The 26453-nt window shown below is 46.8% G+C and overlaps 1 protein-coding gene across 1 annotated transcript in view; it reads left to right on the top strand.

The window, feature by feature from the left end:
- The window catches only part of LOC104526442 (protein HEG homolog 1), a 30950-nt gene that overhangs the window by 350 nt on the left and 4147 nt on the right, over nt 1-26453 (top strand). The window contains exons 2-19 of the mRNA XM_029085432.1: nt 955-1185; nt 1560-1841; nt 2515-2703; nt 3213-3521; nt 3924-4229; nt 5294-5626; nt 6545-6853; nt 7538-7868; nt 8565-8860; nt 9426-9764; nt 10761-12125; nt 14790-14909; nt 16523-16617; nt 17908-17966; nt 18452-18612; nt 20332-20466; nt 25946-25988; nt 26100-26137. Of these exons, the coding sequence (XP_028941265.1) occupies nt 955-1185; nt 1560-1841; nt 2515-2703; nt 3213-3521; nt 3924-4229; nt 5294-5626; nt 6545-6853; nt 7538-7868; nt 8565-8860; nt 9426-9764; nt 10761-12125; nt 14790-14909; nt 16523-16617; nt 17908-17966; nt 18452-18612; nt 20332-20466; nt 25946-25988; nt 26100-26137 (4941 nt within the window). The remainder of the gene's footprint in view (nt 1-954; nt 1186-1559; nt 1842-2514; nt 2704-3212; nt 3522-3923; nt 4230-5293; nt 5627-6544; nt 6854-7537; nt 7869-8564; nt 8861-9425; nt 9765-10760; nt 12126-14789; nt 14910-16522; nt 16618-17907; nt 17967-18451; nt 18613-20331; nt 20467-25945; nt 25989-26099; nt 26138-26453) is intronic.

Below are 26453 nucleotides of genomic sequence, written 5' to 3'. Positions count from 1 at the left end.
CCCACTGCTGGAAATTTTGGTTTTTTGAAGAAATCCAATCCCAGAAAAGCTGTTTTGGTTTTCTTGTTTGTTTGTTTGTTTAAATGTTACAATGAAGGTGGTTCTCAGGAGGTGCTGCTGTCATTGTGCACCATCCAGCAGCACCCCGGAGAGTCCTGCCCATCCATGGAGCTCAAAGGCTGTGTGTGGAACTGAGACCCCCCTGCATCCCCATGCCTCTGCCTGGGAAGAGCTGAACCCCATCACAAACCCAACCCAGATCATAAGCACCCGAGTTAAAAATATCTGACCAGCTGCATCATTGTTTGTAGCTGAGGTCCTCACATAGAGATTGTTCAACTGAACACTTTGGGCATGTTCATAATTCTTAGCACAGTTGGTGGGACTATGGTCATGAGTAAACTAATGTATTTTTTTAAGCGTGCATTAAATCAAAGCCTGTTTCCCACTCCAGCAGGACAAGGCTGTGCTGATTGCCCTGTCCCCGTTTCAGGTTTTTTCTTAGTATCACTGGATGAAATAAGTGTCTTACTGAGATAGGAGCATAGAGATTGTCTTTAATTTTTTAATTGCTCGAGTTTTTTTCTGTTTAGGGAGTAGAGTGTGGAGCTGGCACGGCCAGGCTGCCAGCTGCTGGCTGTCCTAACATAAGCTCCTTACTGCCTTCTGCATTTTTAATATTTTTTAAAACAATGTGTGTTTCTTTTGCCCTGCACAAATGAAGACAAATTTGGAAAAAACTGATATTTTTTAGTGACAGAAACCCTCTGTTCCCAGCAGTCCCACTTGCAGTGTGCTCTGTGTTAAACAGAGGAAACACGGGGGATGCAGCTGTGACCCTATCTATTGCATATGGTGGGGCTGGGTAGCACTGTGGGTGATGCTGCTGCCACCTCAGCTGAGACAAATTAACTCATCCAGGGGGAACATGACCCTCTCTGCTTTGCTTTCCAGCTGCTGGAAGCCATCACCGTGCTGCAGGAAGCCGGGAGAGAGGCAAGAGGGCTCTGGCTTCTCCCAGCATCCCTGCAGCTGCCGAGAGGATGCCGCCGGTTCTGGCAGCCATTGGCACCGATTCATCCCAGAGGACACTGGGCGGGCGCCGCGGGGCCTGGGACATGGCTGGATTTGACAATGCAACAAGGACAGTGCTGCTGCCTCCCTCCACAGAGACTCATCTCCCAGGTGAGCCATCTCAGTTCAGCCCAGGAGCAAGTTGGATGCTGTTCCTTGGAGAAACTGGGCACCAGTTGAGCCTGGCTTCCCTGCATTGCTAGAGCTTTGTGCACTGGGTCTGTCCCTCCATCCTCACCTCCTTAGGGCAGTTTTCTGGCTTGCTTCGAGCACAAGGTTGGAGAGGAGGATCTGTGTGGCTTCTCCTGGCCTAGAAAATGATGAATTACTCTTTGCAGCTCCCAAACATGAAGTCGCTGTAGGCAGAGTGCAGGCAAGGGGACTGCAGGCTGCGGGGGGAGGCAGAGGCTGATGGTGCAGGATGCTGGGTGGGCAGCTCAGCCTGTCTCTGGGCTCTCATTTGCTTTTCTTCTGTTGTCTTGCAGGCACTGGCAGCCCCCCTGGGCTGGCAAGCAGCTGGGTGGGCACAGAGCTGCCTGGCAGCCCTCCCACAAATACTGCAGCCCCATCACCCAGCCCTTTGGGGAGCAGCTGGGGGATGCTGAGGCCCCTCCCCAGCACCACCCTCTCTGGCTTTCCAAGACAGCCTCAGTCCTCCCACCAAGATACCAGTTCCCAGACTGGCATGCTGCACCCCAGGTCTGTCACAGGGGATGCCACAAGCCCTTCACTCACAGCATCACCTGCCATGGACAGCACTTTCAGAGGTGAGCTTTGCTGGCCTATGGATTTATTATATAGCTTTAAAAAGCCTTTATATAATTTTCCTTTCCTGAAACATAGAAGATGCTGTGTTCTGCATGTGCTTTGTTGTTATTTGGATGGGTAGCTGAAATGCCCTGCCAAAAGCAGGAAAAAGCAAAGGGAAAAAATCATTTGGTCTAAAACCCCTCACCATTTTCCACTTCAAAGAAAAAAAAAAAAAAGAAGTCTTTGGACCCTATCGCTGTGTTTTCTGTAGGGTGGGCATCTGTAGCTGCAAAATATCTCGTCTGGTTCAGTGCCAGCTGCAGAGCCCAGGCAAGGTCCCAGCCCCACCTGAGCTGTGCGTCCCACCAAGTGGTGCTGTAGTGGAGTGTGAGCCCCATGCTCACAGCCACACCAGGTGGATTTGCTCTTGGCTAGACGGGGTGACATGCCTGTGCTTCAACAGCCTGTATGGGACAACAAACTTGAGATCCCTGGGCTCCATGTCTTCCCCTCACTTGCTTTGGCAGCAGCCAAATTCTGGAGCTCTCAAAAATGGAGACTTTGCCCCATTCCACATGAACTGATTGAAAACCCTGGTGTTTCCGAGTCCTTATCCTGTGCCTGGGTCTTGCCAGGAGCAAATGTGTCCCCAGGGCTCTCACATTAACACGTCCCTTCCCTCTATCACAGCTGCTGGGAGCAGCCATGTGGCTGCAGAAGACCCGAGGTCCAGTACCCGAAGGGCAGTGCCCGGCTCCGCAGCTCAGCCCCTGGCCTCGGCACCCTCCTCAGTGGCCCTGGCACAGGGACGTTTGCCCAGGCCCTCCACGGAACAACAGCTCACCTCTTCTCACTCAGCTTCAGAAAGCACTGCTGTGGGTGAGCTCGGTTAGTCTACAGTTTGTTGTTTTACCCTATTTTGTGCTTCCTTGAGCATTTTTCCCTGCATCCCATTAAGCCTTGGGATGTGTAGTGAGCTGCAGGCTCATATGGGAACGTGACCGTGCTCAGGTTTCCCCTCTTTGCTGTTTGATACTGTGTTCAAGCTACAAAAAAATGCTAAGAGAGCCTGGGCTGATTTCCACCAGTCTCAGAGCAAAGGTGGGATTTAAAGGCAAGTCCCTGCAGTCCTTGTCCCATGGGGCTTCATGCTGGCTGAGCTGCCCCAGCTCTCGTGAAGCTGTGCTGTCCTGGCAGCAAGCCCTGGGTTTTGTGTAAGGTCTTCCTGCGGCGAGGGGATTCATGCCTTTCCAAAAGAGCACTTTGTCCAGATTGAAAACTTCCTATGCTTAATATCCGTATGTGTGCTGTAAGCATCTGGGAGGAAAATGGATCCATCTGTTTATAATTTCATATGTATAAATCCAGGTTTTTTTATTGTGCTGTAGCAGTTGGAAGCAGCTACCAACCATCCAGTGTCTCGGCCACAGAGAGGAGAGTTTCGGATTTCCCCACCATCAGTACCTCTGTTTCAACAACAGCCACCAAGAGTGGAGGGAGGACGTTAAGATCTCTGCCAGCCAGCACCAGGCTGGCCCAAACAACAGAGGTTTCCACCACTGGTACCGAAATCACCAGCTCTTTAGACAAGACCAGGTCCCCTGGGATGTCTTTGGGAGCCCAGGCGGGTGGTGGCAGAGATGCCACAGACCTGTTGCTCACAGGCTCACCATCTGCTTCGGAAAGCACATCCATGAGTGAGTTTTGATATCTCGCTGTTTAACTCAGAACATTATTTAAAGACTCTTTATAAACAAAATACATCCTTTTTATTTTAAAGAAAGGAGGAATAATATTATATTTGGCACATTCTGTACATTTAAAAACATTTCACAGAAATGAAAGTATGGATAAATATTATTCTTGTTGGAAGAGGAGGATAGGTTTTCCTTGAAAACTTTCAGTTGAATTTTGCAAGCAATAACTTCAGGAGTTCCTATAGACAGACCATTTTTTTTTTCCCTGTCTTAATGATTTCCCAGTATTAAATATTTCCGTATTGAATTGTTGTCTACATCTACTGATAGTGGGATAAAACCCACCCAGCTGTTTTCCTTTACATGTATGCAGCTTTATATTTCTTTTCTCCTTCTTTTTAGCCTTTAGCAGCAATTACGAAACCAAGAGCATCCCAACCTCAGAAGAGGTGACGCTGGACTCAGATGCCCACAGTGCTGACATGCCCAGCGTGGCTGTGGGGGCACCAGGGTCCCCCACAAATGGCCGCACAGTTGGGGTGACACATGACTCTGCCACCAGCACTGACCCCACCAGCTCATTGCAGGCAACCTTCTCCTCAGCGACTGGGACACACCGTCCTAACAGCTCACGGGAAGCCACTGATCTCCCAGCACCTCCCGGGGAGCTCACAAGCTCCCTCTCTGCCTCCGAAAGTACTTTCAGAGGTAACTTTGTTAGTCTGGAAGTTGGCTGCTTTGGGATGGATGAGATTTCGCATCCCCGCACTGTTTTACTTTAGATATGGCCATCAGTTGCTGTTGGATACATGGACATTTTTATTACTGGCTGCATTGGGCTGGCAGCGGTGCTGGTGGGAAGGGTGGGAGTGGATCTCTGCCTTTGGGTGAAAAAGTGAAAAGCATCAATTGCTAATGAAACTCCTGTGCATCGCTTAGGACTATGTGCATTCCCTTTTTTTTTTTGCAGCCATTGCCTGGTGCTGCATCTGCCGTGCAGGCTGGTCTGTAAGAGAGGTGGCATTTTGAGAGTCCCCGCAGCCATGGCAGTGCTGACTCCCCTTGTTCCTTTGGAGTGATCCCAAATGGTCTCTGCCCCACTATTCACCATTAATTCACAATTAAGCCCATCGCTCTGCGAGTCGTAGTGGAGCTCCTGCTCCTGCTGAGCTGGTGAAATACGGGCATCCCACTACAGTTTGGGAGGACCCTGGGGCAGCCCTCCTGCTAAACGTGGGGTGAATCTGACTGGGTGAGACACGAGGCTGGGACACCGGGGTTATTCTGAGCATCTTATGGATGAGGCTGTGTCTGACCCTGTGTGGTCCTGGGTGCCTGGTGCTGTGGAGGGCTTGACCCCATGGCCATGCCCTCAGCCTGGCACTGAGATGGCAGCTTGGCTCTCTCTGGACTGTCACTAGAAAACCTAAACCATGCCTGTTTTAGCTCATCTTCTAGATTTGGTTTGAAGTTGGAGGTGTATACTCCTAATTTGAACAGGCTCAAAGGCAGCCACAATGTGTAAATTGGGTATTGTGCACAGCCTGCAGTTCAAAAACATGGTTTTAAGTTGAGATTTTCATGGCTTTTTGTAAGCCACGTGTGCTCAAACATAAGGGATTCACCTCTTCCCAGAGTAGCACCTTTTCCAGCTTGAGAACTTGGTCTATTCAATGTCTCAATGAACAGTATAGAAATGTACGCTGTACAAAGAATCCCTCAAACGTATAGCTCCATATGTGCAAATCAAACCTGATTTTATTGTATTGTAGGTGTCAGAAGCAGCCACCGACCAGCTAAGAGCTCAACATCAGAGAAAAACCCCCTTGCTTCCTCTCCCACCAGCACTTTCCTTTCAGCCATGGCCACCGGCAGCGGTGGGAGGCCTCCAAGGTCTGCCACGGCCAGTAGCCAGTGGGCAGCAGAAGTCTCCACGTCCAGCAGTGGCGTGTACAGGACCTTGGGCACCATCCGATCCTCATCCATGTCTTCTGTGAGAGACACCTACGGATCTCGTGGGTCCAGAGAAATCACAGATTTCACCGAGCAGGTGGCAGACCCTTCACTAACACGCTCTCACTCTCCTGCGGAAGGTCCTTCCCCAGGTGAGCTCAAATTAGAAGTGAAATACTATTTTTCTTGTCAGTAAAAGGAGGACTGTTACTGCATCTTACACTCGCTTGGCTCTTTTGTGCTATGTGGAATATATTGTTTGGAAGGATGCAGTGTGATTTTTGTGTCTGAAATATTCCAACTCTTGCTTGACCAAAAAATGTGGTTTGGGTTTTTTTACAGAAAGGGCACATGTGTGGAAAGTTTCCTTGTGCCAAGAAAAATAATTAACATTCAAATCACAATTCTTTTTTTACTATCTCAAAATCCTATCTCCATTTTATAGGCAAGAGAACTAAGCAAGTGAGGATTAGATCATGTCCCTGCAGTCCCAGGGACTGGACTTCAGTTCCTGCCCTCTGTCCTGCCCCTTGGACCATGCTGCTTCCCAGAAGTGGAACCAGCTCAACAAATCTAAGGCAACTGGGAATGCGGTCTCTGAGGTCCTTCATGCCACTGTTTGGTACTAGACCCTGATGCAGTGCTGAAGGGAATCTGATCCCCCTGATCCCATTTCTTCAGGCTTCTTTAAGACCTTCACACTGCTCAGCATTATGCCTTGTCTGAACTGATTTCCAGGTTTTTCTGGGTTGTTAGGGTGCTTGTTTGCTCTAGCAGCATGGAATGCACTCAGGCACATAATGGTGAAATCAGGTGTGCAGTGTCAACAGTTTTTATATAACAGCAGCACTTTTGTCAGCATCAAACCATGTTTTTTAGAAGACAAATTTCTGTAGGAAGGATTCACATCTTTGGAAATTTCCTGTTTTCTCTGGATTGACATCTTCTCATATTTTCTACTTGTGCACGTACTTGCTGCCTCTGGGTGTTACTGGAAGAAAGCTCACTTGTCTGTTTATTTATAGTTTCACATGTGTAAAAATGTAAATTGTTTCTTTATCACATCTTAGCTCCTGGAAGCAGCCATGTGTCATTCAGCATCCTGTCAACAGAGAGAAGAACATATTTCCCCACCACCAGTACCTCTGTTTCCACAACAGCCACCACGGGTGAAGGGAGGACGTTGAGGTCTCTGCCAGCCAGCACCAGACTGGCCCAAACAACAGAGATTTCCACCACTGGTACCAAAATCACCAGCTCTCCAGACCATACCCAGCCCTCTTTGGGAGCCCAGGGTGATGGTGGCAGAGGTGCCACCATGTCATTCCCAGATCCGTTGCTCACAGGCTCACCGTCTGCTTCAGAAAGCACTTCCTTAGGTGAGCTCTGACTATCAGCATGCGGCTTCTTCCTGTAGACCTCAAACATCTGCTCTGTACGGAGGAGTTGAGGGCATGCTAGAAGTTGCTGGACAATGGCATTGGGCATTATGAAGGAAAATTTAAACTTCCTAAAATGCATTAGCTATTTTTTTGCATTTAGTCACCAGAAAAACCCAGCCTTGCTGCAAGAGCAGTCTGCCCCCAAGATTTGGTGTGTTTTCTGAGACAGGACAATCTCCAGACCACCCCATTGGCTGTGTTTATACAAGCAGGAGGCAACACCAGTTATTCCTGACTCCCACCCTGGGACGCACAGGAAGTATTTACTGATCCTACACAAGCCTGCCCTGCTTTGTTTTGGGTGTCAGGGAGTTAGGTACCACGGTGATCCCACCTTAGTCCCCTCAAGTGCATGGTGGCCATGGCTGGAGTGTAGCCAAAGGGAAGCAAACCCAACAGCACTCCCACAACTTGTTCCTAGTGTCCTCTTCAGGGTGTCCTCCTGTGAGCAGCACCTCCTTGCACAGGAAAGGGTTGTGTCTTCACAGTTTTCTCCAGGTTTAGATCTTTTGCCACATTATATTTGTGCTGCCAGCCTAAGGGTGGCAATGGAAGAGACCGCGCCTGCCTGTTTGTAGCTTAGTGTGCTTAAATCCATTTTGCTTTGTCCTTTCTCAGCAGAAGGGACCTCAGCTATGGGAAGACAACTGCCTGATGCTCCTCTCACCTTTGCAGCCAGCTCAGTGACAGCCACCAGTGGTGAGGAGAGGACCACAGTGCCTGTGTCAGACACCCATGAAGCATCCAGCATGACAGGGAGCTCCACTCCTGCTTCACCCCACACCAAGTCCTTGGATGTGGCCCTTCTGCCATCCTCATCATCATCAGAGCCTGAGACACAAAGCAATGTTTCACAGAGCGGTGCCGGTCTCCATGAACTGGCAACAAAGTCACTGCCTGCATTTCCTCCTGGCATTTCAGTGCCTTCGCCTTCACCAAGTGCTTCAGGTGGGTATTGTGGTTTCCTGGTTTCCCATGGAGAGCATCCCTCCTCCTTGCCTCCTCCCAAGCTCCCACCTTGCTTTTTCTAGCTTTAAACTAGATTTGCCTTTTTAGCCAGCCTGGTTTATAGTGAAGGGTGTCTGAGCACTGCACAGCTGACAAGTTATTCATGGCACTTGGGGCTCCTCATGTCAGGAACTAGATGGCCAGGCAGCTCTTCTGGGTCACACGTGAAAGCTCCATGGAACCTTGACCTCAGCCCTCAAACTGGGGGAGCCTAGCATGAGATGTGGCGTAGGATCAGTAGACCTTTTGCCCTTCCTTATATCCCAGTTATCAGGTGTTTCAGCTGCAGCTCTGCTTCCAGGAGGAAGTTGGTTTGAAACCCACTGGTCCTCCCAAGGGAATTTTCTGCAGGATGTCCAAGACCAGGTCCTACCTCCCTGCCATTGTTCTTCTTCAGAAATGGCATGTGCCCCAATCTGTTCTATTTTTCTGGTGTAAAGGGGAAAAGTACAGTTCACCTGGGAACCGCACTTAGCAAATAAGTGATGTTAGTCACCAAGCGCTATCTCTGCTGTGGGAATTTAAATATTCAGATTTTAGTCCCTGTAGAGGCCTCAAAGGCATTGGTAATGTATAAAATATATGCTTTTAAAATATCTATCTGAATGTATGTATATCTCTGCTTTGCAATTCCAGAGAGAGGAAAAAGAGCTTCTGGCGCTCCTACTGAGACCACATACATCTCGACCGCACTCTCCGGGCACGAGGAGGGGACATCTCAGGCTGCTGCTAACAACAACACATGGAGCACAGCAGCAGTGAACCCCACATCTCACCTGGCCACGGCCAGGGAGCCCCGCACCAGCCCCCTCCCATCCTCCACGGCATGGCCTGGAGCAGGACACGTCTCATCCAGCCATGCAGGGTACCCAGGGTCCGAGGCCACCCTTCCATCCAGGGTCTCCACCTACTTCTCGGTTGCTGGTGAACCTTCCAGTGAGTTTTTCTGAATTCTGTGATGGTGTTTGAATTAGGAAAAAACCCACTCCCTCTCCCTCCCCCTCTTCCATGGCATTGATAGGACCACCAACATGTATCAGAGCTATTGCAGGTGTCATGGGCAGGATTTATAAGTGGTGGTGATGCTGCTCCTTCATGCTGTATATCTGCTGCTGTTGGTGCTTAACAAAAAAGTCTCAGGAATGAGATGTGTAGCTTCTTGCTGTAGGAGACATCTGCTTCCTGCCTGGGTTGGGGTAATAATTAAAAATAACACAAATACGCCATTATGACTCTAATGGTACCGATTGTCCCTCTGTATTTGGACAGTCCTGTTTCTTTGGTGTGGGCTTTGTGTGTTAAATCCACATTTAAGGTGACAGATACGTGAGAGCTACTTAATCTGTATTTAATCTGGGTTTATCTGTGCAATTTTATTAATCTGGGTTTATCTGTGCAATTTTATTAGTCTGCATTTCAAAACAGAATTATTGTAGAACTCACAAGTGCTCTCTGCTCTGAGATGATAAAATCAGATGCCTGCTTTTTTGTCCTATTCCAGCCGTGGGCAGCAGCCATCACTCCTTAAGCAGCTCGAGTGATGAGGAAAGGATGTCCAGCCCCATCACTGGTCCTGTGAACAGTTCATCCACGTCTGCTGGTGGTGGAGAGGGGATGCTGCGCTTGGTGACGGATGGCACGCTGGCTGGTGGCACGGAGAGCTCTGTTTCCTATGCTGGAGCTGCCAGCTCTCCAGGGCCGGTTGGGCCGGCATTGGTGGAGCAGAGTGGGACGGCCAACACCTCCACCAGCAGCAGGGGCTTTGCAGGCTTTCCGACAGAGACACTCTTCCCACATTCTTCCAAGACACCCACTTCTTCTTCCCAAAATGATCTCACAAGTAAGTTAGTGTCTCCTGATGTACATTTTGTGGGGAAGTTCACATTGTCCTGCATTTATCTCTGTTGTATACAAAGTTCTCATTCATTAGTACGTGCAATGCCACCTGTGGGTGCACTCAGAGGATGTTTTTATCAAAGGATTCAAAGCCAGACCCCACTTGGCTGGGAAATCATTCCAGAAGTCAAGCCATAGACCCGAGCAGGGAGACTTTCCTCTTTGATGGCCACATTACTTTTTTTTGCAACCTAACTGGTTTTTCTTGGGTGATGCTTTCAGAATTGTTTCATGGTGACCTAAGTCAATTGTAGAATTAAGCCAAATTTTCGATACCCTATTTGTTTTTTTTTTGGAGATTGCTGAATTTAGCTGTACATCCTGAAATTTGTACTATAAGATTGACTGCACCTTTTATGCTAAATAATCTGATTTTTTTTGCAAACTGATGTGCTACTCCTTTAGGATTTCCTGACTGCTAAGTTTTCAATCAATGCATTCATGATAAGCTGCAAATTAAGATTGTGTGATAATTTCATCCTGGAAAGGCATGACGTTCACTGTGTCTAAAAACAAACCCACTAAAGAAGATGGATATTCTTTAGTTGGAAATGAAGTATAAGAGGGAGATGATAAGAGTTTTATAAATTAGGAATGATAAAGAGAACAGATGGGTTTTTCTTCTTAGCTTACCACAAAATATCACAGAATGCTAAGTGCTCAGTCCCGTTAGAAAAGCAATGCTGGAAGAATAGTGCTTTAGAAACCTACATGCTTCATGGGAGCTTTGTGTCTGTCTGAGCTGACCATTTTAAAATGAATTAAGAACTGCAGAAGACTCCTAATTCGATAGCCATGCTTGTGTGCTGCTCTAAATTGTTGTAAGAGCACGGGCCAGTTCACAGACAAGAACATTTTATGTGTTTAACAAGTGATTTTAATATGACATCAAAATACTTTCATATTACTCTCTCTAATATATTTTGTCCTTTTACTCCAGGCTTTTCAAGTAGCCATCAGCCAGTTAGTGGCATCAACGCTGAGAAAAGGACCTCGGTCTCTCACACGGATGGCACATACATTTCAACCACATATACCAGAGGAGGAGAAAGGACCCTCCTGTCTATCTCTAATAGCAGCACCTCTGCTGACTCCTCAGAAAGTTCCACCTTTTTTTCTGAAATTTCCAACCCTTCTGATTCGTTTAAGTCTTCTGTGGCACAGGACAGGAGAAGCAACATATCCAGCGATGGCAGTTTTGTGGAACCATCTACAGAGCCGTTGCTGGTACACCCTTCCGAACTGTCGACTTCTGCTTCTTCAAGCAGCGTACAAAATACAACTCTCTTCAACACTGACTCTGAGCTGTTGACCACTGGCAGATCAACTCTATCTTCATCAGCATTTCCAGCCTCTTACTCAGTATCATCGCTGCATCACTCGCCATCATCAACACCACCAACAACTTACTTGTTTACATCATCAGAGTCATCTGAGCCACTCTCGTCCTCTGTGGTGGCATCTTCAGCCCCTCTGCAGGCTTTGTCGTCCTCCTTGCCCACTTCCTCATTGCTTTCCCCATCTTATTCATTAGCATCTTTATTGCCTCTGTTTTCATCACCATCATCCGTCTCACAGTCCAATGATAGCGATCAAGCAAGAACCTCTGCAGCTACGACTGTGGTCAGGCGAGTGCCTTCCACAGCTGCTGTGGCTAGGAGCTCACCCAGAGGGACCAACAAGCACGATGTCACACACCAGCCCCAAAACAGCACCACCTTCACCTCCACCAGGTCTCCTGTCCCCACAGCACCCATGGAGCAGCTTGGTGGACGCATTGTGTCCATGACTGTTCCTGTGACAGTAACTGAGACTGCCTCATTGAGAACCACCACCACCCAGCAAAGTGGCTTTGAGAAGGCAACGTCACTACTCCCCACAGCTAGTGATGCCCCACAAGCTGGGCCAACGGATGCTCCCCTTAGTCCCTTACCAAGTGCAACAAACCACAGCATCACTGTCCCTGAGGCGGCACTGACCACGGTGAAACCTCCTGTGCTGACAACACCAGCCAGTCACTGGCCAACCCCAGGTGATGCTAGCACCACAAAAGCCCACAGACCTCAAACACCTGCTGCCACTAAGCATATGTATACCACTGGTGAAAGCACAGAAGCTGTGGATCCCACCACTGCAAGGCCTGGTAAAGTCACTGAGGAAAACATCCCTGTTATGAGTCCTTCTGAAGCCCCTCCAACCAGCAAGACCACTGTGACCATTGCAACTACTTTGGCTGCTACCAAACCAACCACTGTTCCTCCATCAAGCAGCACAACTGGGCTGAGGACATCATCTTCAGCAACAGGTAATGTGTCTAATGGTGCTCATCAGTGGTTGGGCCAGGGATGAGGGGACAGGAATGCTTGGGTCCCACTTTAAGGGTCTTTGAAGGGTTATGTTTGTATGTATGACAGGTCTGTTGTCAGCAGGGTTTGAGGATCAAGACTCGGTCTCCATGTTGATATTTTTAAGCTAAAGGTTTAGCAATCAAGCTGAACTGCTGGAAAAGGATGAGCATTTTGGTGAACATTTCTGATAAAAACATTTCAGAATTTCAAGAAAACAAAGCTGACTGACCTTCCAGGTGAGCTTAGGATGCACTTTATGTTTGTCAATCAGTTGACAATATTGATAGATATTGATCAATATCTATCTTGCTTATGAGAAAAGGCAGTTGGCCAGCACTTGATATTTGTGTTGGAACTTCTGTTACTATGACCTATGGTTGTTTTCTCCCCTCGTCAATAAAAAATCTCCTGTTCAGGGCCTGTTGCTTCTCTTGGTAGGTTATCTACCGTAGTCTTGCTGAATGTGCTGGTACAATAATTTCTAACTGCTGACAGTTTCCTTATCTTCTCAAGTAAATACACTGACTGTAGTTTTATATGAATGGAAATCAATTGTGTGTTTGAAGTTCAGGAGCCTGTCCCTCATGCCCCTGTAGGATATTGTGTGTTGGCAATAATGCTAATTGCATTAATCTCAGTGCAATACTAGCAATAGTATATATTCCACCCAATAATTAAGTATTTAAAGGTTATTTCTCAGGTTGATTGGTTTTAGTTACAGCTATGGCTTTATGCAAAAAAAAATCAGTGTAGGGGAATGGAATTTTTAATTGAAAAATTGAAGTAACATTCTTTTTACCAACTGATTCACACTTTTGCCAAGTTACTCTTTCCTTTAGATATCGAGTTTTGCCAGTTACCAGAATGCAAAGGATCCTTCTGCTGCCTTGGGCATGGTGCTTTGTATGTGGGCACTCGGTGCCACGACAGAAGCAGCCGCCCTGGTCCCCGCTGTACCAAGCGCAAGCTGAAGGACGGCAAAGTGAAAGCTGACATTTTAAAATACACTCACTCATTTCTGGCTGCTTAGATCAGAGACACCAAATCTCCTTCTCGCTGATGCGGAGGCAGCTGTGCCAGGCTAGTCACGGAGACATGGGGGGCTGACTCGGGCCTGTGTGACGCTGTGGGGTATCGCGGCACCGTCAGAAATACATGCATGGGTTTGGCTCTTGTGCTTTGTGCTTTAACCACCAAGCCCATCCTTCCTGCCTCTGCTGCCGTGCTCAGCAGTAGCCACAAAATAGGTACAAATGGCATGTAAGCTGTCTTGCTTATCTCGTAGCACCTTGTTGCTGACAAGTTCACAGTCCTGCCTATGATCCGCCCTTGCATGTGTGTGTGACGTGGGTTTGTGCTCGTGTGAGTCACACGCACAGCAAGAGGAGCATTTTCGACCAGGACATGTTTTTTTTCAAAGCATTGGATATCCCCAAGGCCTTGCTCACCTGGTGGGAAGTGCATGATGAGTGGTGGCACAGGCAGGTATCACTGCTGTGACCATCCCCAGCCTGGCATACAGGAGGTTGCAGCCGTGGTAAAGGAGGTGATGGCAGCCAGGGCTACCTCCACCGTTACTGGGGAATCTACAGACTGTTTCAGTGTTCAAGCACTAGCTTTGGATTGTGGAAACAGGGTTTGGATGAAAAGGGCAGGACTTTGCTGAAGGAGCCCATGCTCACGTGTCTAGCTCGGGCTGTCAAGGTCCCTTCTTTGGTCTCTCAGAATCACACAGAATCACAGAATTGCCTTGATTGGAAAAGACCTTTAAGATCATCAGGTCCAATCATTAACCCAACACTGACAAGTCCCTGACTAAACCATGTCCCTGAACACTATGCCTAGATGACTCTTGAATATCACCAGGGATGGGACTCCACCACTGCCCTGGGCAACCCCTTCCAATGCCTGAAAACCCTTTCAGTAAAGAAATTTTTCCTAATACCCAATCTAAACTTTCCTTTGCACAACTTGAGGCCATTTCCTCTTGTTCTGTCACTTGTTACTTGGTTGAACAGACCCACCCCCACCTCTCTGCACCCTCCTTTCGAGTAGTTGTAGAGAGTGGTCTCCCCTGAGTCTCCTTTTCTCCAGGCTAAATGTGTCAGTTTCACAGCCAAACCAGGACACTAAACAACCCCAACCCTCCAACCTAAACAACTGCTCCTCATCACACTTTTGCTCCAGACCCTTCACCAGCTTCGTTGCCCTTCTCTGGACATGCTCCAGGGCCTCCATGTCCTTCTTGTAGTGAGGGACCTAAAAGTGAAGATGGTACTCCATCCATAACTGTAGGGTTGTTAGTCTTTGAAAAGCACCCTGAGATCTGCAGTTGAGCAGTGCTGTAGACAAGCTGGGTATTCATATTAACATGGATCAATACTGGATCCCAAGGGCTTTTGTGTGAATATTTAAGGAAAAGTGGTTTGTATTTATTCTTTCAGCTCCAACAGCGTAATTAAGAACAGGATAGATAGTAAGTGCAAATGATGAAGCGTCTGATAATGCTCAGGAGGTCACAGAAGAGGAACCAAGTTCATCTTTTTTAGCCCAACAGTGATGATTTTTGTGATTCTGTAACTATAGCTTTTTTCTTTTTTTTTTTCCCCCTGCTTTTGTAGATGTGGATAAATGTCTTTCCAACCCTTGTCCTGCGCTGGCCACCTGCAACAACACCCATGGCTCCTATATCTGTCAGTGTCCTCTTGGATATGAGTTGGAAAAAGGAAAGTGCAATTTAGGTAAGAAAACAAAAGTGAAAAACCAGGAGAGAAAAAGATGGAAATAATTATGTGTAATCTTCTAAAAGAAATTAACCTAGACTCAGACTATTTCAGGAGCTTAATGTTGCTCCCAACCACCACTTTTAACAAGAGCCTTTTACTGTTTATACAAGTGCAGTGTGTAATGCCTGTCGTGTTGGGGTGCCCTGGGGAGCAGGCTCAGGGATAGCTGAGGGTTTCTTAAAAACACAGCAATGGAGTAGTGGGCTCAGGCTTGTTCTTAAGGACAGATGTGCCCCTTCTGTTCCTAATGTGTTTTACAATCCCCAAAAAGCTGCTTATCATAGCTCCTAGCCCTGCAAACCTGGGCAATGGCGCTTGGCTTGGGAGAATTGAGTGGGGCGACCTGGCTTCAGTGGGATCAGCCATGTGCAGAAAATTAAGCAGCCGTGAAAGTCTTTGTAAGATCAAGGTCTTGTTTCCTACCTTTAGCATTTTTCATGCAGTGCAGTTATTAGCTGGAGCTCAGGTTCTGACCTCTTCCTTTCTGTTAGAGGACTCTCAAGCTCAAGGATTTACAATGTCCCATTGTAAAGGGGAATTTGTTTTGCTAGAGTTTCTTCTGACCCTTAATCAGCAAGGATTAGAAGCATGGAAATTTTGCTAAGGAAACATGGGTGAGGTGTCCCTGAAGGGTGGTTTGAAGCATTTCTTTGAGTTGGAATGTGTCAGCTTCTAATTTCAAGAGTTGTTTTGATTATGCCTTGAACTGGGATATGGGCAGATTATATAAATACTGTGAAGGTGATTCTCATCTTATTTTTACCCAGAGTTACTACATTAGAGCTGTCTGATATAAAATTTGTGGTGAAGATAGGCTCTGTGGATGGGAAAAAATGGGAAAGAATTGGAGACTTTATAATGTTATCTGCAAGCGTATTTGTTTTTCTGGTGGAACATAAAACTGGAGCTCTGAGTTCTTATTTCCACCAAGTATCTCATGACATTTAATACAAGATTTAGGGATATTATCTCTCTGAGTCTGGACAACTTGGATTATTGCATTCTGCTGCCATGAAACAAATATGAATCTAAGCACAGAAAAATGCATCTTTTGGACCTCTTTTCAAATGTCATTGCTCATTCTGTCCAACAATTTGAAAAATGAAAATGTCCTTTCTACAGTACTTTATTTTGACTTGCTGATTTGCTTTCCTTCCATTGCAGGGAGGAGGAAGAGATTTGATACATTTACCCCAAATTATTATAAATAGCTTTGGTACCTGAAACTGACTAAATTTACTCAGCTCTCTCTGTGTTCAGGGGTCCTTTTAAACGAGTCTGTGTTTCTATATGAAATGTATGAATGCTGTGGTGAAATGCTGGCTCTTCAGAAGCATTGAGCTCTGGAATTTGACTTGGACTGTGGGAACATTGCAGCAACCCTTGAGAAAAATCCCAAGACTGGGACTTTGCTTTACTGGGGCAGTGACTCTCAGATGGAAGTTTTCCGTCTGCTGCATGAAGGGGTTTTCCATGCAGACAGTCTGTCATGTAAGGTGGATGAAATCACAGCTACGCATGGCACAGAGACATATGTTCTGACTAACTTGTCTTATTCTCCTTTTTAGTAAGAATATTTATTGGCCAGGTCCCCCTGAAACTTAATATTACCCATGGGAAGTACGCAGAGCTCCTCCATGTCGAGGGTGAAATCCTGGCGATGGTGAGTGTCATTGTTGGGACTTGGGCAATGCTGATGGGGCAGGTCCCCTTTGCTCCTCTTACGGTTGTCGTGGGAAGACACAAGACCGTAGCAAGGATTTAGTCTTTTTAATCATTGAACCATGGTGGTCTGATGTAAGTAGGACTGGTGAGATGTATGCTTTGAAATCCCAGCACACTTCTCTCCCCTGCCCTGCCCAGGCTGTCAAGACAGCAGCAGAGAGGTCTGGCTCCTATGTGGCTTAAGACAAAAAAATCTTAAAGCACTTTTCGTGAAGTGGTGTGGCTGGGTTCATGCTTCTGTAACCTCCACCCTTTCCTAGTGTCTCCTGGCTGCATTGCCTTTTCCAGACCTTGGAAAGGGCATTAGTGCTCCTCTAAGGTCAAACATTAAAACAGTTACTCTGGGCTTCGTCATTCATCTGTATATTTCTCAAGTGCTGGGGTGGGTTGGACTGCATCTGGTGCCACCTTGCTCTTAGCCAGACCCCATGGGATGAAGCACAGCAACAGCACCCACCCAAACATACCTGCCTTGGTGGAGTTTCCCAGCCATGCTATCGCAGCCATGTGGCCCTCGGTCAGCTGAGAGTGAATGCTGGGTGGGCTGGTGGCTTCCCCATGTGCCATGCCATCCGTTGCTCCAGACAGACCCCTGGGCTGGGGATAGGTACATCTCTATGTGTTTTTTAGCCAGACCATTGCATGAGTGAGTTTGTCCTGTTAGCAGTTCCTGGATGGGCTGAAGTTCATCCCAACTCTTTTTGGAGTAGGTGATTTGGAGATGCCACCAAAGGAGGGGAAGCTGGGCTGACTTGCCTTGTTGCTGCCCATATGGCTTGTGCTGGGAGTGAACTCAAACAATAGTGCAGATCCAGGGGATGGGAGGCTCTGTGGAAGATGTGCAGTCTCCCAAGAGCACCGCTTTGAGCTTGGCCTTGCACGAGGCTCTCTCCCTCCTGGCTTCTGGCTCACCCTTATCCTTTGTGGCCATTGGACAGTGGGGCCTCAGGCAGGTGCTCATGTCAAAATCCCCAGGTCTTCATTCCTGTCCAAGGTTGTGCAATGGTGACTTTGGCTGTCCCTCGCTGGCAGCAGGACAGTGCATCTTTCTTATCAAGGAGATGAACTGCTGGGATGCTTAGAGCCCCTTGGGCTTAAGCAGGCAGCTCTGGAGAATGCAGAGGATGGTGTCGGTGACCTAGGAGGGTCATCCCGAGCTGCGTCGCACCAGGCTGCCTCCCTCCATCATCCCCTGGGTCACTAACAGCTGCTCTCTCCTTCCTTGCAGCTTGATGCATCGCTGTCAGGCTTGCCAGGGTACCAGCACTCCACAGTTAAAGCGACCAGGTAAGGCTAAGGCTAGCAGGGAATGAATGAGAAATCTGAGCATTCTGGATGCTCAACTTGAGACCCATGTTCTCCATTTTGAGTCGGTGCTGGGCTTGATGCAGTCTGTCCCAGCGATAGTACAGGGCACAGGGAGCGCCCGACCACCTTGCCTGGCTCTCCCGATACCCTCCTTCTGGCCTCAGCTTGAGGACAGGCTTGTGAGCTGCCCAGGGGAGATTTATGGCTGGTTTCAAAGTAAGCTACCAGCACCCCTTACAGCCCCAAATTTACCTCTCTGTGTGTCAGTTTGTCCTGTTTTTAAGGTCTGTTACAACGTGTGGCTGTTTCAATATGCATGCAATGTCGTGGCTGTGACAAGCATCGCTTGCCTTAGTAAGAGTCCTATGTATAGTGTGTGTTAATGAGTCCTATGTGTAAGGTGCTAACGATGACATCAGACTGACCCGTGGTACTCAGGGCTGTTTTGTTTTGTTTTCTGTTAGGGAGGCAAATTTTGTGCATGTTTCAGTGCAATCCACGTTCTCTTTAGCATCCAACGTGACCTTCTACGACGTTGTCAGCAGCGTGAAAAGCTACATTCGTGCTTGCAAATCCCCCACTGATGCCTGCCAGTTCATCTCCAGCCTGAAACTGCTCCACAGAGGTAAACAGTTTCTGGAGGGACTGTGATGGGAAGGGAAAAGGATGTTTTATTTGGCTCCTTTTATAACAAGGGGAGAAGGATTTTGGCTTTTGGAAAAACCCCTCTGAATCTTTTTTATCTTATTTAAATGGGATTCATCTTAAGAGCCCCGCAGTACAAAAGGGATGCAGATATCGAGCCTTATCTTCACCACATGTGTGAGAAATCTGCCTCTGTGAAAACATCACACAGCACAGGATTAGAGACATTGTAGGGCAGCCTTTCATCTCTGGGATGTGACACCAGGCTCCCGCCAGATCAAAAAAAAAAGCCTTATTCTGCCTGTGTGGCCGGGAGCTGGGGAAACGACATGAAAGCCAAGAGTCAAAACCCCTCAGTCAAGATTAGAGCTGCTGGAGGCTACATGGGAAGCTGCGCTCTCCTGCCTACTGGATTTCATTGCTGTAGGGTGGAAAGATAGTTCACAATTAAGAGCTTTCAATTTCTGTACCGAATCCTCTACCTGCCAAAGGGGAATGTGAGCGTGGCACAGAGAGACCTGGAGAAGTCTATCAGTATTGTGCAGGATCTTCTCCAGGTGGACCCCATTGGTGCTGGTGACCCTATGCCCTGCATCTCCTGGTCCTTGCCTGTTCAGGGAGCATCAGAGGAGATTTAGCCGTGAGAGGTATTGGCGGGATGTGGGGAGTGAGCACCCTTGGAAGATAGGCTCCTGTAACGAGCTCTGCAGCTTCAGGCTTCAAGGTTGAAGGGCAGCAGCACTTAGCTTGGGTGTAGTGGGAAACCCCTTGGATCATTTTGGCAAAGTAAATACGAAGTTGAGAAATTTTGAGTGTGGTTTTATTTTAATATGCCATATTTTAAAGCCCCACCCCACCGTGGATTGAATTCAGTTATTTTGGTAGGCTCGTTCAGATTATCTCTAGCTGTTACCTCTGATAAAATGCTTCTGGTAAAGTCTTACTTCTAACTTGAAATAAGGAGAATAAGAAATGAATTATGTTCTTGTTCTTAAAAGAAAAGATGTCAAATAATAAAAAAAAAGAGATGATGGATCTAGCAGGGAGAGGTTTATAAAAGGTAAGTGCCAAATGAGTAACAGGTTTTCCATAAAATCCTATTTCTCATTAATATTTTTTCATTTGCTCATTCTATTTAGTTTGACCTCCCAGTAAAAAACGTAAATTTGTTGACACAATTTCCATCATTTGCCCACAGTTTTGCTGAATGCTCATTGTAACAAACCTGACTTTCTAAAGTAAAACATTGCTTCAGAGTAATGTAAATGAAAGAACGAAATCTTTGTTTGAAAAGTGAAAAAATCCAGAGCTTAGTATTGAAATGGAAAAAAAATGTTTTGGGCTGAGCAAAATGTTTTGCTTGAAATAAACTTAAAAATTGATTTGTTGAACTGTCTCAGGGGGTGAATGTGTTTCAGCTCCTGCCAAACCAAATTTTTCTTTTTCATTTCCCCTTCTGCCACTGAGCTGAAACAATTATTATGCACCCCCTCTATTTGCCTGTACAAATGACAGTAGATACACAAGAAACGGTGACATAGTGTAATGCTGACTGTCTCCTAATGGAACAAATATTATTAAAAAAAAAAAAAGAAATTAAAGTAGCAGACGAGGTGAATGTGATGTCTGGGGAAAGCAAATGTGCATAACGGTGGGTTCAGAGAGACCTGTGCTAATATGGGCCATCCCTTCCCGACAGTTGGCAGCTTGTGCAAGCAGAAAGACCCCGAATGCGACAAGGAAACTTCTGAGTGCACCGACTTCGATGGGATCGCGCTCTGCCAGTGCAAAAGTGGGTACTTCAAATACAACAAGATGGACCACTCCTGCAGAGGTATTGCTCTTTGTGTGGTGTATTTTGCCTGAATTTCGCTTAAACTTTTTGTTCCAGTGGAGATGAGTGTGTGTGTGTGTGTATTGCTGTGCATGCAAGAAGCCCAATATTATGAATAAATATTAGCAGCTCAAGTTTCTTTTTTTAGTTAGGGGACTTCTCAGCAGACACTGAGGATACAGTCTCTCTCTAGGAATAATATTATCTCTTTCTGGAGCACGCTGTGAGTCACAGTGATCGAGAAGAGGGAGAAGGGGGCCTGACTGCTTTGGGCTCCAGTTCAGTGGCACAGAGCACAGAAAACGTGCGGCTCTGCCTGTTTTGATTTTGTCTGAACTCTCAGTGAACTTAGGAGAAGTGCTTTAAACTCACAAGCTTATATTAATACATCACCTATATTTTTAAAATAAGTATCTGAAAATGATTATGAATTTATTTTTCAACTGGATTCCTAATAGAAATTTTAAGCTTAAGGATTATATTATTTTCTAGCTACTCCTTTGATCATGAAATTTGGGTTTGTTACATTTTAAACAAGGTCTTTGTCCATGTGCCAGTGGTCAAAATTACTTCTGGAGGATCAGAGTGTCCATTCCCTAGTTGCAGTGGTCATTGTAGGACTTCTTAAGAAATAGAGTTTTCTGATGACATATCAATAAGAATTGCAATAGTGGTTATATATTGTTTCTGGCAGTGTCTACTGGATTGTTTTTGAAATAGGAGGAGATGCTTTGATGATTCCAAATTTGATCAGAGAGTGAGAAAAATGCGTCTGGAAATAACTCATGTGCTGCAGACTCTGGGATGGCCATCTCTGGGTCCCGAGCCATGGTCCTGCCTCTCCTCTGCTCTGCAGCTCCAGGCAAAACCTTTCTCCTTTGTGTTTTCTTTCCCTCTCTTCATCTTGTGCATTGGGGAAAGGATTTCTATTAGGAAATGCTGACCATCTCCACCAATCCTTAAGAGGCAGAGAAGGGCCTTATGCAGTGAGTGGGCAGTTGAGATGAAGCTTGGGAGGCTTTTGCCCAGTTCTTGCTGCATTATTGGTGGTGGGGACCCAGAGTGAGTTACTCCATTTTTCTTGTCCACATCTCTTGCCAAGCAGTGTTGTAAAGATAAATACCTGAAAAGCTGTGAGGCACTGGGATGCGATGGTTGTGGAGGGCTAAGAGAGGTAACATCTTGTTCATGTGGTTCCTCCCTACTTAGGGGTCTTGTGTGCTGTGTACAATAGAAAAAACCCTACCTGCACACAGTGAGGCCTCAGTTCCACCTTCAGCTCTCTGCTGTCAGTAGGAAACATCTTATTGACCACCCCGAGGGTGTCTGAAGGCCGGGATTGATGGTGGATTTTGGCTGAAATGCAGTGGCGTGAGGGTAACAATGTCTGCATGATGCTACGCTCCAGCAAGATACCAGTTTTTCAGCAGCACTTTGTTCCCATCTGCATAAACCAGGTGCTTGGGATTTTTAAAGGCTTTTTCAAAAGCCAAGCTGTGGCCCTCATTTGATATTTAGGGTTATTTTCTGATAAGTATAGCATACAATATACCAGCCTTTGAAAAATCTCTGCCCTCTTAGTGACTAAACAGGAACCAAGGTCTCCTGAGCATCCGACCCTCATTGTGGGTTGTGAAAATGTGGCACTATAGCTCCAATTATAGTATTTGCAAAGAGGGAAGTGGCTATTGTACTGCCCTGTCCGGTCTCCCCCGTGGGAAGGCGGCTGAGGCTGGGAGAGCTGCTGGGGCAGGAGGGATCGGCTGTCCTGACCCCTTGGATTGTTCTGTCCTGCCTTGCGGTGTCTGTCCCGTGAGGCATGCTTGAAAAAGCATCCCCTGGACCAAGGAGGGGTTGGGTCTCTGAGCCACAGGAGTTCCGATATGTTGGCTGTGGTACTGCTCATTGTGCAGTTCAGTTGTCTCTGGGTTGTTGCTGGTTTTCAACATTCCCTGTGTCTTCAGGACTGTTTTAGAAGCAGAGTGACAAACCCAATGTGTCAACTTTTCTGGGGCCTGCTATTTTTAACAGTACAGAGTGTTTCCAGAGCTAAGCAAGGAGCAGCAAAGCAGGTTTCCAAAGACACCCCTGAGTCTCTTTCGGGAAGGCAAAGGCAAAGGAATCCCAAGTAGACAAGCAAAACTTGATAGCTTTGCTTGGCCCCTGACACTTCAGCCTTTCCTCTGTTTCCTGCTCATGTCTGAAGGCTTGTTGAGTGAGTGTGACAGCACAAGCTCTCCTAGGAGTGCGTTCAGAGGAGCAGGAAAGATGCCAGAGGAGAAAGCAAAGTGGCAGGAAAAGGCAGGGTGAGGAGAGGAAAAGATATAAGCGCCAAGCATTTAAGTAAGACGGAGAGATGCATGTTCAGGATCTTTTGCTTTTCCTCTTTACCACCCCTGTAGCCTCCTGGCCTGGGAGCTGCATGCCAGTGGGGTCCCAGGGCTGCTCCTGCCCAAGGCACAGCTCCAACTTTGAGACTGCTCCAGGTGTACGTGCCCTACACATGTTATTGGGCTAGGGCTGAGGGGTGAGATTGGGCTCTCATCCAATCTCCAGCATCTGCCTGCAGGCTCCTCCAGGCCTTCCCAACATGCATGCAGCAGACTGGGGCTGGGGTACGTGGGGCTGCTGTGCTCATTAGAGAAGGCAACTCCAGCCAAGCTATTGAGGTGATGCCTCCCTCCCCTTCACTGCAGATTTAATTGTTGTCTGATCTTGTGGCTCGCTTTGGTAAAACATTTACTTCATAATGTTTCCATCTGCTTTTGTTAGAAAATGAAAGGAGAAACTCATCCAGTTGCTAATGCCTCGGTGTCATGATTGAGCCAGGCAAGGGTCCTTTGGAATTTACTATTCTTGCCCTGGCTATTGGTTGACTAAGGCTCTTAACTCTTGTCCAGTTGCCTCTGGTCTCTTCCTTGATTTCAAAGAAGCCATCTTAGAGAGAGAAAAATAAATCCAGTGCAAATAGCATCATGAAGAGATGCAGGGGTCTATGTAAAGAGCCTCACCCTCCCCAGGTCTGGGAGAACAAATGGAGTGAAAGGCAAGGTGGAGGAGTAGTGAGGCTCTGTAGAGCAGAGGAAGGGATCCAAGACCAGCTACCATGGACATCAGCCCCCCTGTCATCACTGGTGCCAGTTGCCACAGCAAGTCTGTGCCTAGAGCTGCAATATTCACAATGTTGAGTCCATCCACCCATCTACATCCACACACTTTGCAGGGGAGAATGGCATGCTGAGTGATATGAGGTGCTTAGTAAATGGGATATAGGCAAACAGCATTTCAGTATGACCACAAGCAAGGCTAGGCATCCAAGAGCAGAGTGCCCAGCACACTGTGGGTCACACCTCCTGGAAAGCAGGGACTTGGGCAGAGCTGTGCAGAGAGTTTGGCAGGTAAGAACAGGTCCCCAGGTCTGACTTGTAAGGCTAATACAGTCCCTGGGTGCATTTATGGGGCACAGGCAGGCAGAAGAGGCTAAGTTTTGTTATCCCTGGGCTTGGGACGTCTATTTCTAGGAACCAGAGATCAAAAGGGCCAAAGAAAACCTGTGAGCATTGAGAGAAAAGCCGCAATAGCCAGGGAGACTCAAAGGTCTCCGTGCACTTGGCTTTATTAAAGGCAAAGGAGTGATGTGATGGTGAGGAGGAGAAAAGTGATCATATAACCTTTCCTAGCCTAGCAAGAAAACATCCAAAGGCTGGAATTTGACACTGGGATAATTCAGACCAGAAAGAAGGTGAATATTTTTAATGGCTGGGGAAATTAACTTTATGAGCATCTGACCCAGGGTTGTAGTTGATTGTTCGTCACTGAAAATATTAAAATCAGTCTTGGATTGTTCTGTAAAATGTAGTTCCAGTTCAACTATTTGATTTGAAACTGGAATTAAATTTAGGGCAGTTCTGTGACCTGTATTATGAGGGGGAGGTCACAGTCACATTGCTCCCTGCTGGCATCAATATCGCCTGTTACTGGTGCTGGAAGAACCACAAACTTCTGAATCCAGCCAGAAAACTAGTGCTCTCTCTTGGTTTACTGTGGTATTGCCAGCCCATCCTAATGGACAATACTGCACGGTTGTCCTTTTCTTCCTTCCTCCTCTTCTGTGCTAAGTGCTTCTGAAAATAGAGTTACAGGCTGTGCTAGAGGGGAAAAGGCATCTGGTGTGCTGGGAACAGCAGAAGAGGAGGAGAGGAGGCTGAGGGCTTTGCTGCAGCTTGGCTCTGCTGGAAGATCCCTCCTCTCCCCACAGATTTCCCTGCGCTTGCTGGAGAGAGCGCCCGAGCTTTCGGCTGCAGGTTATCCCTAGAGTTAGGGAGCAGGGAAGAGGGCTTGGGAGCTGCTGCCTCATCATTTTAAAGCATATGATGTTTGAGGGGAAAAAAAATCCATGGGCATGTTTTATTTCTCTTAACAATCTAGTTTTATTCCCTGGGGAGTGTGTTGCAGGGATTTCCCAGACCTCTGGGTGATGTCTTGCAGACTCTGCTGCACGTGCTGGCCCTGGCTTGTCCCTCTGCCCAAAGTGACTCCATCCATGTCACTCCTCCCCAGGTCTCTGTCTGAGCTGTCTCAGGTGACCACCTTCGCTGCCTCTGCAAAAGGCAGTGGGTCTGCAGGAGCTCTGGTGTGACTATGATCAAAAGCAGTTATCTTCTCAGTAATTTGAAGCTTACAACTGTGTGTCCAGTGTATCATCACCTTTGCTGTTCATCAGAAGGGTAGCATAATTTTCTCAGATAACTCAGGAGATGAGATAGCTGTCCTTTAAGCACAGCTTAAGACAATGAAGTGATGGCTTCTGTTATTTTACCAACACTTTTTACATAGCAGTTTTCTGGGTTATTTAGACTGAATAAAAAATTTAATTTCTATTCTATAGTAAAATATAATATTTTAAAATTTTATCTAGCTCCAGATTTGAAATAAATTAAAAAGAAGACATTTTTCATGAGGCAAAACATATCACTTTGGGTTAACTGTGCCTCTGCATAACATTTTGTTGCAGTACTAACATTTAAAAGTAATGAATAACATGCATCAGTGCTAAAGTAGCACTGTTCAAATGAGATTTCAAAACAAAAATTGGAGACACATGCAGATTTTTTACACTGCTGTTTTGTGGGAGGCAATACAAGTGTGCAGTGAGTTTCCATTTGGGCAAGAAGAGGTTCTGCCACATTACCAGCTGCCCACCCTGTGCCAGGCTCTGGGCTGACTCTGCCAGGAAGCCCCGAAATGGTCCCATCAAAGCTGGTGGGAGGTGAATTTAAGCGTGTGGTGTTTTGCCTAAGCCAGAGGAGATACTGCATGACATCAGAGCGTGTTGCATACCTGCTGTGCCAGCAGCGCACACCGGCTTGTCAGTCCCCAAGGTTGTTTGGGGTACAGCTGCCGTGGGAAGCGGTGATGGGAAACACCTCCCCGCACCACTACACGATGCTTATGGCCCTTCTCTCTTCTCTGATTTTAGCCTGTGAAGATGGCTATAAGCTGGAAAACGAGACCTGTGTGAGGTATGGTGACCGTTCTGCCCTCCTCCTACCCCACCATCTTTCTTAATATTGCTGTGGTGACGTGTTGGCACTACTAAGCCACTAAAACTCCCTGTTGTTTTCTGTTACCAGCTGCCCGTTTGGATTAGGTGGATTCAACTGTGGAAACCGTAAGTACCGAGTTTTAACTTCCACAGCATCAGAAATGGGAAATTTGAAACAAGTAATTGCAAATTAGTATGTCTAGAATGGAGTAGGTATGTGCTCCTCTTGTCAGTGTTTTTTGTTTCTTCATTTTTGTTGAAAATTATTTTGTTGACCTTCTTTGACAAAGTTGACTTAGTATTATCTCCTAAGGATAGGCAATCTCCTTTCTCTGGATACTCTGTCATGATAGCATGTACAGTGGGCAATCCTGAAGCAAGATATTTGGAGTTCAATCCATGAAATATTTTTTGAATTATTCTGATCTATCAGTGAAGGGAA

Source organism: Antrostomus carolinensis, unplaced genomic scaffold (assembly GCF_000700745.2).
Source record: "Antrostomus carolinensis isolate BGI_N321 unplaced genomic scaffold, ASM70074v2 scaffold16116, whole genome shotgun sequence".
In the NCBI taxonomy this organism is placed as follows: domain Eukaryota; kingdom Metazoa; phylum Chordata; class Aves; order Caprimulgiformes; family Caprimulgidae; genus Antrostomus; species Antrostomus carolinensis.
Note: the sequence above shows the minus strand (reverse complement) of the source record. Positions and strands in the feature narration are given on the sequence as shown.